This window comes from Mandrillus leucophaeus, unplaced genomic scaffold (genome assembly GCF_000951045.1).
Source record: "Mandrillus leucophaeus isolate KB7577 unplaced genomic scaffold, Mleu.le_1.0 Scaffold198, whole genome shotgun sequence".
Lineage (NCBI taxonomy): Eukaryota > Metazoa > Chordata > Mammalia > Primates > Cercopithecidae > Mandrillus > Mandrillus leucophaeus.
The window spans coordinates 2,670,825-2,683,245 of record NW_012102009.1 but is presented as its reverse complement, the minus strand read 5'-3'; the positions used below and the strand labels follow the sequence as shown (position 1 = coordinate 2,683,245).

Genomic DNA, 12,421 nt, shown 5'->3' with positions numbered 1-12,421 from the left:
AATGTTCAGAACTCTTTGCATCTTGCAAACAAAACTGAAATGCTATATCTGTTAAATACCAACTCCTTACTTTCCCCTCCCTTAACACCTGAACTACTCTTCTACTCTCTGACTCTGACTGTTCTAGATACCTCATGTAAGTGGATTCATATAGTTTTTTTTTTCTTTATGTTACTGACCAATTTCACTTAATATCATGTCCTCCAGGTGTATCCATGTTGTAGCATGTGTCAGAATTTTCTTTTTAAGGCTAAACAATGTCCCATTGTGTGTATATACCACGTTTTGTTTATCCATTCATCTTTTGATGAACACTGGGGTTGCTTCCACTTTTTGGCTGTTGTGAATAATGTTGCTGTGAACATGGGTGTACAAATAACTTTTCAAAACCCCACTTTAAATTCTTTTGGGTATAAATCCAGAAGTGAAATTGTTGGGTCATGTGGTAATTCTATTTTTAATATTTGGAAGTACTGCCATACTGTTTTTCATAGTGGACTGCACCATTTTCATTTCCACTAACAGTGCACAGGGTTCAAATTTCTCTATCTCCTTACCATCTTTGTTACTTTCTATTTTTTTGATAATAGTCATCCTAGTGGGTGGGAGGTGGTATATCATTGTTTTGATTTGCATTTCTCTAATGATTAGTGATATTGAGCGTCTTTTAATGTGCTTTTTGGCCATCTTATCTTTGGGAATCCCCATCTTATCCTCGGGAATCCCCATCTTATCCTTGGGAATACATTCCAAGACCCGGAATGCATGCCTGAAACCACAGATACTACCAAGCCCTATATGGATTGTTTTTTCCTGTACATACATACCAGTGATAAAGTTATAAATTAGGCACAGTAAGAGATTAACAACAATAATAATAAAATAGAACAACCATAACAGTATCCTGCAGTGAAAGTTATGTGAATGTGCATTCTCTCTTTCTCTCAAAATACCTTACTGTGTGTAATATTTTTGAAGCAAGGCTGACTGCAGGTAACTGAAACAGTGGAAAGCAGATCTGCAGATAACTGGGTACCACTGTGGTCTCTAGGTGCCTCTGTATTTTCTTTGTCTTTCCTCTGTGAGTCCTCTGTCTTCCTGCTACAATTTGAACTGATCTCTAATCTTGCTACACAGCTGTCATCCTGGACTTATTTATTTATTTATTTATTTGAGATGGAGTCTTGCTCTGTTTTCCAGGCTGTAGTGCAGTGGCGCGATGTCGGCTCACTGCAAGCTCCGCCTTCGGGTTCATGCCATTCTCCTGCCTCAGCCTCCTGAGTAGCTGGTACTACAGGCACCTGCCACCACACCCGGCTAATTTTTTGTATTTTTAGTTGAGACGGGATTTTACCATGTTAGCCAGGATGGTCTCCTGACCTTGGAGTGCAGTGGCATGATCTCGGCTTACTCCAACCTCTGCTTTCTGGGTTCAAGTGATTCTCGTGCTTCGGCCTCCCGAGTAGTTGGAATTACAGACAGGTACCACCACACCTGGCTAATTTTTTTATTTTTAGTAGAGATGGGGTTTCACCATGTTGCCCAGGCTGGTTCAAACTCCTGACCTCAGGTGATCCACCCACCTCGGCCTCCCAAAGTGCTGGGATTACAGGTGTGAGCCACCACGCCCGGCATCCTGGGACTTTTAAAAAGCCATCACCTATGCATTAGTCCGTTTTCACACTGCTATAAAGAAATACCTGAGACTGGGTAATTTATAAAGGAAAGAGGTTTAGTTAACTCACAGTTCCACATGGCTGGGGAGGCCTCATGAAACTTAATAATCATGGCAGAAGGCAAAGGGAAAGCAAAGACCTTCTTCACAGACTGGCAGGAAAGAGAGAGCTAGCAAGAGCAGGGAAAACTGCCTTATAAAACCATCAGCTCTCGTGAGAACTCACTCACTATCACGAGAACAGCATGTGGGAAACTGCCCCCATGATTTAGTCATCTCCCACCTGGTCCCTCCCTGAACTCATGGGGATTATGGAGATTATAATTTGAGATGAGATTTGGGTGGAGACACAGAGCCAAATCATATTGACTTATAAATTCACTTTTTTCCTCTTCTGTGTTAGTTTTCTGTTTTCTGAATTTCACATTTTGCTGGAGCACATCTCACAGTAGTTTCCTAAGAAAGATGGAAGATTAATCTTTCTGTCTTCTTGCACATCTGAAAACTGTCTTTATTCTACCCTAGCACTTGACTGACAACTTCGCTTGTCATAAACTTCTAGATCAAAATAGTATTCCCTTAGAATTTTGAAGACATTGCTTTACATGTTGTCTTCTAGTTTGTAGAGTTGCTTTTGAGAAGTCTGATGATTTTCAAATTTCGATTCTTTTGCATATGACCTATTTTTCTTCAGCAAACATTGAGCAACTTTTATTCATTCTTCATACTTTGAGTTATAATCTTGATACGCCTTAATATGAGTCTTCATTTTATTAATTGATCTGCGAACTTTTTAGTAGGTCCTTTTTATCTGAAGGCTCCATGTCTGGGAAGTATCCTTTCTCTCTCTTAAAACAATTTTGTGTTTTCTTTGGAATTCCTGTCAGTCAGATATTGAACCCCATGAGTTGATTCTCTAATTCTTTTTTTCTCTCCTACTGGTCATCACTTTTTCTTCTTAATGTATTTCCTGGCAAACTCTCATATTATCTTAAAGCTCTTGTGTTAAAACTTTATTTTGTCTATCATTTTACATTTCTAAGATATTTTTCTAATTCTCGATTGTTCCTTTTGAAAAATTGCATCCTCTTCCATTGAACGATAGATAGCTCTTGTTTGAGGACATGAATTATTTTCAGAGAGTTATCTTCTGTTTTTTTCATTGTTCTGTTTAATTCAGGTTTCTTGTTTATTTTGATTTTTCCTTTTCATGTTGAAGCTCACTTGAAATAGCTGATGTTCCTTGGTGTCCACAGTTAACAGTGAAGCAGTAAAACATTAATTGAACACTGTATGGATAGGCAGGGCTCGTTGACTAATAACCATCATTGGGTAATCAGGCAGCAAGCTGGCTTTTTAATTTGGGGACTCCCTATCTGTGGATCTTTTCTGTGGAATCATTTAAGTATTTCCATAGATGAATCCTTTAGTAATGTCTTCCTTGGACTGGCATGTGGGGTGCCTGGTTGTTGGTATTCTGGTAGTTGACAGGAAAAGGGTAGAGGGATCTTATTCAGTATCTAGACTTTCATTAATACACTTTGTTGTTGTTGTTGTTAAAGACAGGGTCTTGCTCTATTGTCCAGGCTGGACTGAAACTCTTGGATTCAAGTGATCTTCCTGTTTCAGCCTCCTGAGCAGCAGGGGCTACGGGCATAAGCCATTACATTGGCTCTCCTGCCTTCTACAGTCAGTTCCCTGGTCTAAGTTTCTTTGGTTTATTTTCTCCAGATAATAAATACTTTATTTGAGAAAGAAAAGTCAACTGATCACATAGGAGCAGGGCCTGGGTTCTATGTACCAATATGTTAATACTTCCAGTCTAAACTCCTTCCTTCTAAGGTACCTTGGCAAGATTCTGTGGTGCAAGTGAACTTTCATTTGTTTCTTATTGGAATCTCCCTCTTTGGGCATGTAGGCATCACCTGTATACTCCTAAGCAGGTGACTGCTTCACTATGCTTTTTGTTTTCAAATGTCTTCAGAGTCAGTTTCTGTTCATTTTTGTATTTTGCTCATTCTCTTGCAGTTTTTAGAGTGAACCTCAGAGAGATGAAGAAGGCAGAAAGGTCTTTGCCATACTATCTTAAAACTGGAAGTTTAGATATTGACTTTAAATGGAATATGCAGGAGTAACTGTGTTTTAATTGTACTAGGTCATTGTTGCATGTTCTCTCAATGTCAGTGATAATATTGTGGTATTTTCTTTCAACTAAGAAAATCTAATGCTGCCTTTAAATTTATCTAAAGAATTTTTCTTTTTGATTGACAGGGTGGTGTTGGTATCCAACTATACACAAACCTTGAATATTTTACAAGAAGTATGTAAGCGTCATGGATATGCTTATACAAGACTTGATGGACAAACACCAATCTCTCAAAGGCAGCAGATTGTTGATGGCTTTAATAGTCAACACTCTTCTGTTTTTATTTTTTTGTTAAGTTCAAAAGCTGGTGGTGTAGGACTTAACCTTATTGGAGGATCTCACTTAATTCTCTATGACATTGATTGGAATCCAGCCACTGATATTCAGGTAGGAATATTTATGCATTAAATAGATATTATTGAATGCCTGAGGATACAATGCCTATTGAGGATACAAAGATGATGATGATATATAATAACCGCTGCATAAAGAGCCCTTATTTTGCATGAGGCACTCTGCTAAGTGCTTTCCATCTATTTAATCTTCCTAACAAGCCTACAAGGATGGATATTAGTAGTCCCATTTTACAGATGAAGATATGGAAGTTTATTCTAGATCCCACAGCTTGTAAGATGCAGAGCCAGGATTCAGACCTAAACCTGTATGCCTCCAGGTTCTAGTTTACTGCAGAGTTGGGCCTTTAGGATGTTCATGACCATCAGGTGAAGACAATAAAGTGTTATGGATGCTATGATTAGTGTTTATACAGGCTACAGTGAGGGTATAAAAGTAACGTATTTAGGAAAATATTTGAGAAGCCTTTGGTTTTCTTTAGAGTACAGTCCATCTTTTTGTATCTTGAGTTTTCTACCTGTAGGTTTGCACCGCAGTTGGTATGTGCATTAGGGGATCCCAAGACAACCCTCAGGTTTAATGATTCACTAGAAGGACTCAACTGAGAAAAGCAGCTATACTCACAGTTATGTTACGTTATAGTAAGCGATACTCAAATCGGTAAGGAAAAGATACTGAGTCCAGGGCAGAGTCCAAGAGAGACCAGGCACAAGCTTCCAGTTGTTTTCTCCCAGTGGAGTTTTATGGACAACACTTAATTCTGTCAGCATTGGTGAGTGTCAGTGCATATAGAATATTGTCAACCAGAAATTAACCCACGTCTTGGTGTCCAGAATTTTGTTTGGGGTTAGTCCTGTAGACGTGGAACACCTGCATGACTGACCTTAGTTAATCAGTCTTTAGCCTCCAGAAATCGAACTACATGGCCCAAGGCCCCACCATATTACATTGCTAGCATAAACTATCTAGTGTGGCCCAAGGCTTCCGGTAAACAGACACTCATATCAGACAGGACATTCCAAAGGCCTAGAGATGATCTCTTAGAAGTTGGTTGAAGGCCAGATTTTTATTTGAAATGTGCAGAGTTTGAACATCAACACTTTATTGCACAGTATCATTGATAAATCTTTAAACCACAGGGATCCACCTAGAGCCTTAGCTGATTACTTGTATCCTAGGTACTTTTCAGGGGCAAATCTTTAGCTATTTGGACGGAGAATGAACCACCAAGCCCATGCTACACTTGGTTCTTTCCATTCTTGCTGTCCATACTCACTGTCCCATTGATGAAGATGTATTCTCTCACTGTTGCATGATACACCTGTAGTTATTTTACAGTACCATAGTAAGTGTTCACTCATCCCTTTCTTTCTGCTAAGAAAAAGCTATGAAGTAGGGCATACTTGGCACACCTGGGATGTTTTTTGAAGCTATATGTAAAATACAGAATTCCTTATTTAAAACATATTTCTGCAAATTGCATATGTGGAAAGGGCCATCAGTTTCTACTGTACTCTCAGAATTCTCACTTATTTTCTATAGGCAATGTCTAGAGTATGGAGAGATGGTCAGAAATATCCTGTACATATTTACAGACTCCTCACCACAGGTAACAACCCTTCAGTGTGACAAAAAATGTATACCCTTTGAATAATTAAAATTATTTTTTGTTAGCCTGTGCTTCAGTGTCAGGAATATATTGTTATTTTGTTAACTAGTATGTTAATAAACATTTTACCCAACAAAAACAATGAACATAAAGATCTGAAGGAAATCTGATGAATGTTTTCTCTTTAGGTACGATAGAAGAAAAGATCTATCAAAGGCAGATCAGTAAGCAAGGTCTTTGTGGGGCAGTTGTTGACCTCACCAAGACATCTGAACATATTCAGTTTTCAGTAGAAGAACTTAAAAATTTGTTCACATTACATGAAAGTTCAGATTGTGTTACTCATGACCTGCTTGACTGTGAGTGTACAGGAGAAGTTCATACAGGTTAGTTATATTTTAATTCTGTAACTATGTAGTAAAGTTAATTTATTTCTCATTAGCAGTTGAAAATATTTAAAGAATAACTTTATAATATTTACCATTTGCATATGTTAGTTTTATTTTTTTCTCAGCTCATAGGGCAGCTGCCAGATAGAGATATTTGTGAAAATATTCAGTAGAACCTTAGTCTCTCAATTTTAGCTTTTTATTTCTGACTCACTTGTGAAAAATTGAACTTATTTAGGAAAATCTTTCAAATCCTGATGTAATGGCTTTGGAGTTAGAATTTTTTTTTTTTTTTTCGAGACAAGGTCTGGCTCTGTTGCTCTGTCACCCGTGCTGGAGTACAGTGGTGCAATCATGGCTCACTGCAACCTCCGCCTCCTGGGTTCAAGCAATCTTCCAGCTTCAGTCTCCTGAGTAGCTGGAACTACAAGTGTACACCACCACACGTGGCTAATTTTTGTATTTTTTGTAGAGACAAGATTTCTTCGTGTTGCTCACACTAGTCTCGAACTCCTGGGCTCCAGCGATCTGCCCACCTCAGCCTCTCAAAGTGCTGGGATTAATAGGTGTGAGCCACCGCTTCCAGCCAGAAAAATGGTTTTAATCCCTATTTCTCTTCCACAAAAAAAATATAGTTGACAGAATAATCTTGTTGTTTATGTTGTACAGAATTTATTCATAATGGGGTCATATTTTCTGAGGCACTCAGAAGCATGGGCCACCGTACTTCTCAGTACTTCATGTAACTGCTAGTGCTGCTTAAGTAAAGCTGAAAATTTACCCTCCAGAATAGACACCATTCAAAAAGGAACTAAATCAGGAGTAGGACTTGAGCAATCAATGTCTAGTAGTTGAAAGTTACTTGATAAATTATATTAAGATAGGTTGAAGAAGTTAGACTATATAAGACTGAGATGGAAGAATTTAGATTTTATGTAAACATAAAATATATTTTATATAGATGTTTCTTTTTTATGTAAATGTTTCTTTATATAAATGTTTCTCTTTAGGTACAATAGAAGCTTATTAGTTTATTAGTTATTTGTCATATAAATTATATATGATTATATTTATTAGTTATGTGTCATATTTATATATATATAACTAATAACTAAATATAATAAATATAATCATGCACAATATATAATTATAACAATATATAATATTTATAGTAGCTAAAATATGTATACATTTTTATTTTTTAGTGGGTAGAATTTAAACTTCAGAGAAATGTTTTCAGATTTTCTCTTTCTTCATAACCATTTTGGTTATTAAAAGTATTAACACTTTATCCTCCCTATTAAATTTTTTCCTGTTTTAATAATTTCTCTTCTCCTTTTTCCTTGTATTTACTCTAATGTTCTTTTTCTAATAATTAAGGTTAATACTTAGCTTAATGATTTTTCAGTCTTCTCTTCAAAGAAGTGGATATTTAAGACTATACATTTTTCTCTAAGCTGCCCATAATTTTGATATACAGTCTTTCATTATTCATTTCTAAATATTTTGTTTTTTCGTTATGATTTCTTCTTTGACTTATGAGTTATTTAAAAGTATGCTTTAAAATGTATTTTAGTTTTTGTTACCAAATTCTTGCTGATGCTCTGTAGTCAGAAATAGAATCCATGATACGGATTCTTTGGTAATTATAGAGACTTGGGGTATGGTCTAGGATGTGGTCATTTTTTGTAAATGTTTCTTTTGTGCATGGAAATCATGTATATCCTCTCAATTGCCTAGTGCAGAATTCTGTCATATTAGCCAGATTTTGTTATATAATCCATTTTTTCTTTTATAGATTTAAAAAATGACTAATTTAACTTTTGAATTGGTAATACATTTACATGACTCAATTATTTAAAAATATAAAATGTGCATGGTGAAAACTCTTCCTACCACTCTACCCTTATCTCCCTAATTTTTAGCCTTCTACATCAAAAGAAACTACCACTATTAGTTTTTTTGTGTATCCTTCCAGATATATATGTATGCATATATAAGCCACTCTACATATTCTTGCCCAGTTTTCCTCCCAATAAATTATAGCATGTTATACGTATATTTCTGTACCTTTTTTCACTCAATAGCGTATCTTGAGATCTTTCCGTATTGTTACAGAGTTTCCTCATTCTTTTTTTTCCTCAGCTATATAATCTTCCAGTGTATGGATATATCATAATTTATCTGTCCCCCACTATATTAGTCTGTTTTCACACTGATAAAGACATGCCTGAGACTGGGCAGTTTACCAAAAAAAGAGGTTTAATTGGACTCACAGTTCCACATAGCTGGGGAGGCCTCACAATCATGACAGAAGGCAAGGAAGAGCAAGTCACATCTTACATGGATGGTGGCAGGCAAAAAGAGAGCTTGTGCAGGGTAACTCCCATTTTTAAAACCTTCAGATCTTATGAGACCCATTCATTATCACAAGAACAGCACAGGAAAGACCTGCCCCCATGATTCAATCATCTCCCACTGGGTCCCTCCCACAACACGTGGGAGTTATGGGAGCTACAAGATGAGATTTGGGTGGGGACACAGAGCCAAACCATATCATCCACAGATGTACAATTAGGTTATTTCCCATAGGTGTGTATTTTATTCGTGTATCATTTTGAATATCTTCAAGTATACCTGTAAGGTAAATTTTTAGTATTGCTGAGTCAGAGAATATGTACATTTGTAATTTTGATAGATACTACCAAAATGCCCTTTGTTGGATGTTGTGTCAATTTACACACCCCCAGAAATACACTAGAATGTCTATTTTCCCATAGCCTTGCCAGGTTAGTGGATTATCAAATGCTTGTATTTTTGCCAATCTGATAGTAAGAAAATAATATATTGGTATAGTTTTAATATGCTATTCTCTTATTATGAATGAAGCTGAGCTTTTCCTAAGTTTAAGAACCATACTTCCTTTATGTGAACCATCTCTTTATATTGTTTGCCCATTTAAAACATTAACAACCTAATTTTTTGTTAGATATATCTATTATTCAAATAAATATATTAAAATATGAAACTATGATGGTGGATTAGACAAAAGTATTGTTATTTTTATCATTTTCTGCTTCATATATTTTATATCTTCCTTGTGAAATTTGCTTTTCATTATGGTTTCTCTATTTTATTGTTATGTAGTGATTGCCTTATCCCTAATGCCTTTTGTTTCATTTTGTCTTAACATATTAAACTAGCTTTCTTATCGTTAGGATTTGTCTGGTCTATTTTTTCCCATCTGTTTACCTTAAATCTGTCTATGTTCTTATGTTTTAGGTATCTATTGTCAACAGCATAAAGCTAGATTTTATTTTTTGTCCAGTCTGATATTTTGTTTTAGTGAGAATATTTAGTTTGTTTGCATTTATAATTATTAAGGTATTTTTATTTATTTCTACTGTCTTTTCATTTTTTATTTTTAACAAGGGCCTAATACTGGCTCTTAGTTAGCCAAAGGTTTTTTTGGTCAGTACTTTGCAGGTGTTATTCTATTGTCTTCTAATTTTTGAAGCAATCTTGTCATCTCTTTTCTTAAAACCTCAATGATTATGAACACTGACAAGGATTTGATGATATTAAGGAATGACTTGAGGCTTTTCTTTTAGGTGTGATAAAATTTCAAAGAAGTGTTTATCTTTTAGAAATGTAGAATGAAATGTTTATTAGTGAAATGATACATGCTATATATATATTATATTTATTTGAAATTTCCCATAATTAAAAGGTTAAAAAAATAAAACCTCCAATAGCTTCCTGTTGCTCTTAGGATAGATACTAAGTTAGGGCAGTCTAAATGCTGTAACAAGGAACTAAAAAAGCACAATGGTCTAACACAATAGAAATATGTTTCTCATTTGTGTAACAGGTCATTGTGGGCATTTAGTGGACAGCCTTTCCTAAGGTAATTTTGTGATCCAGGGTTCTTCCACTTGGAGCTCTTCCATCCCTTTGGACCTTAGAGTCCTCTGCTGGGTTCCCCTGCATCTGCCAGCCAGCAATGAGAGAAGAGATAAAGTAGAAAATTGTTCAGTTTGAAGTATGTTTATAGTTCAGATCTGGAAGTGACATAGCTGCATTCCATAGGCCAGACACAGTGGCAGTTTCTAACTGTAAGGGAGGCTGGGAAAGGTGACTAAGTGCCCTGGAGGAAAGAGAAATGGATTTGGTGAATAACGGCTGGCCTCTGCCATTCATGTTTTGCATAATCCAGCCCTTGAATACTTGCATCACCTTGCATTACTTAACTTCTCTTGCATTATTCTTTGCTTTTACTCTATAGGCTCTAATTGCGTAGGCTCCTATCAATTGCTTGACTATGCCAGTGCCCCTTCCTTTTCATAGCTTTTTAATGTGCTTGTTGTGGAATGCTTTATCTTTCTTCCCCATCTAGTTCTTTCCTCCTCATCTTTCAGATCTTAATAGAATATTTCCTCAGGGTGCCCTTCACTTACCTTCCAGACCAAGTCAACTTCTCTTGTCATATGTAAGGTAGTTCCCTGTATCTTTCCTTCATACCCTTACCTCTGTGCAGCTCCACAGTCCGTTATCTTCAATTCTGAAATCTAGAAAGCTCAAAAGATTTTTTTTTCTTCATAAATTTGTGACAAAATTATTTGTGGCAAAACCTTACCTAAATTGATGTGAGTTTATCGATAGTTTTTATTTAACTCATTTTGTAAGACTGTGACTTGCTACAGAATGTCGATAAGTTTCATTAAGGAATGCTGACCCAGATTGTTCGAATTATATTCTGAATTTGGAAACATATCTGGCCCCACAGGTTTTAGGCAAGGGATTTTGAACTTGTAATACATTTTTTTGGATGATTATTTATTTAATATATTATCTCTCCCACTAGACTGTAAGGTCCTTTAAGTCAGAGACCATGCCTGTGTTTCTTCATCATTTTACCTTTACTGTTTAACTCAGTACATAGTAAATAATTTATAAATGTTTGTAAAAAGAATGAATGAATTTGTCTTAACTTGAACCATGGTGATCAAATGTAATAAATCACATAAACGAAGTATCATGAAACAAAAAAGTATTGTATTTAGTAGGATATTGGCTTGCCTAAGGATTTTCTCATTGTTTTACTTATTGCAGGTGATTCGTTGGAAAAATTCATTGTCTCTAGAGATTGTCAACTTGGTCCACATCACCAGAAATCTAACTCCCTGAAACCTCTTTCTATGTCCCAGCTGAAGCAATGGAAACATTTTTCTGGAGATCATTTAAATCTTACAGATCCTTTTCTTGAAAGAATAACAGAAAATGTGTCATTCATTTTTCAGAATATAACCACTCAAGCTACTGGCACATAATGAAAGATTACTTCATGACATTCCATTGCTCTTCTTTTGAAAATTAGTATGGTAATTAAATGTACAATTTGAAAATTAATAGAATTATTTAAATTACAATATGTGTTGCAAAATATATCACTTTTGATACAACAGTCAAAATTGAGTGGTTTAAGTTTTTGTAAATATTAAACGTTTAAATGAAAAATTAAAGATGTGCTTCTATCATTGTATAATTGTTAATAATTCCTCGATTAATATACTTTCATTAAGTATTTACTGAGAAATTGTTATGAGGAATATAAAAAGGTAAAAATACTTAGTCTCTGTCTTTGGGAAAACTAATCTGATTAGAAATATTAGACAGATGTTTGAAACAACTGAAAAACTTGGTAAGTTTAAAATGTAGCTCAAAGGAGAAAGAGAATGAGAGGCTAGGATTGCAAATGCTAAAGATGTTGGATGTAATAGTTGCTGCAGGGCAGTTTGAGTAAGAAAAGTTATTAGGTTAGTGCGGGAGATGAAGGGTTTGGGAACACTTTAGAGCACTAGTTCCTAGTTTGGGACCTCAGACTTAGGCAGTTTATAAAGCCATGTCCAACAAATATTGCTTATGCACTTTATAAACGTTCAAATACCATCATTTAAGGGTTATCTGGAGTAATTTTTGACATTGAAAAGAGTGTTTTTTAGCTGTGCACAGTGGCTCCAGTTTGTAATCCTAGTTACTTAGTAGGTAGAGGCAGGAGGATTGCTTGGGACCAATAGTTTGAGACTAGCCTGAGCAACATAGTGAGGCTCTGTCTCTAAAAAATAAACTTAGCCCGGTATGGTGGCACATGCCTGTAGTTCCAGCTACTTGGGAGGCTGAGGCAGGAGGATTGCTTGAGCCTAGGAGTTTGAGTTTGCAGTGAACTATGATTGGATATGATCCAATAT

The 12,421-nt window shown here is 35.8% G+C and overlaps 1 protein-coding gene across 2 annotated transcripts in view; it reads left to right on the top strand.

Annotated features, from left to right (window-relative positions):
* The window catches only part of RAD54B (RAD54 homolog B (S. cerevisiae)), a 103,401-nt gene that overhangs the window by 89,685 nt on the left and 1,295 nt on the right, over window positions 1-12,421 (top strand). Inside the window, exons 12-15 of one of the 2 annotated variants that reach the window (XM_011978646.1) lie at window positions 3,947-4,208; window positions 5,718-5,784; window positions 5,973-6,170; window positions 11,286-11,715. In XM_011978646.1, the coding sequence (XP_011834036.1) occupies window positions 3,947-4,208; window positions 5,718-5,784; window positions 5,973-6,170; window positions 11,286-11,503 (745 nt within the window). In that variant the 3' untranslated portion in view covers window positions 11,504-11,715. Of the gene's footprint in view, window positions 1-3,946; window positions 4,209-5,717; window positions 5,785-5,972; window positions 6,171-11,285; window positions 11,716-12,421 lie in introns of those variants that run through there. The other variant, XM_011978647.1, reaches the window with a different exon arrangement.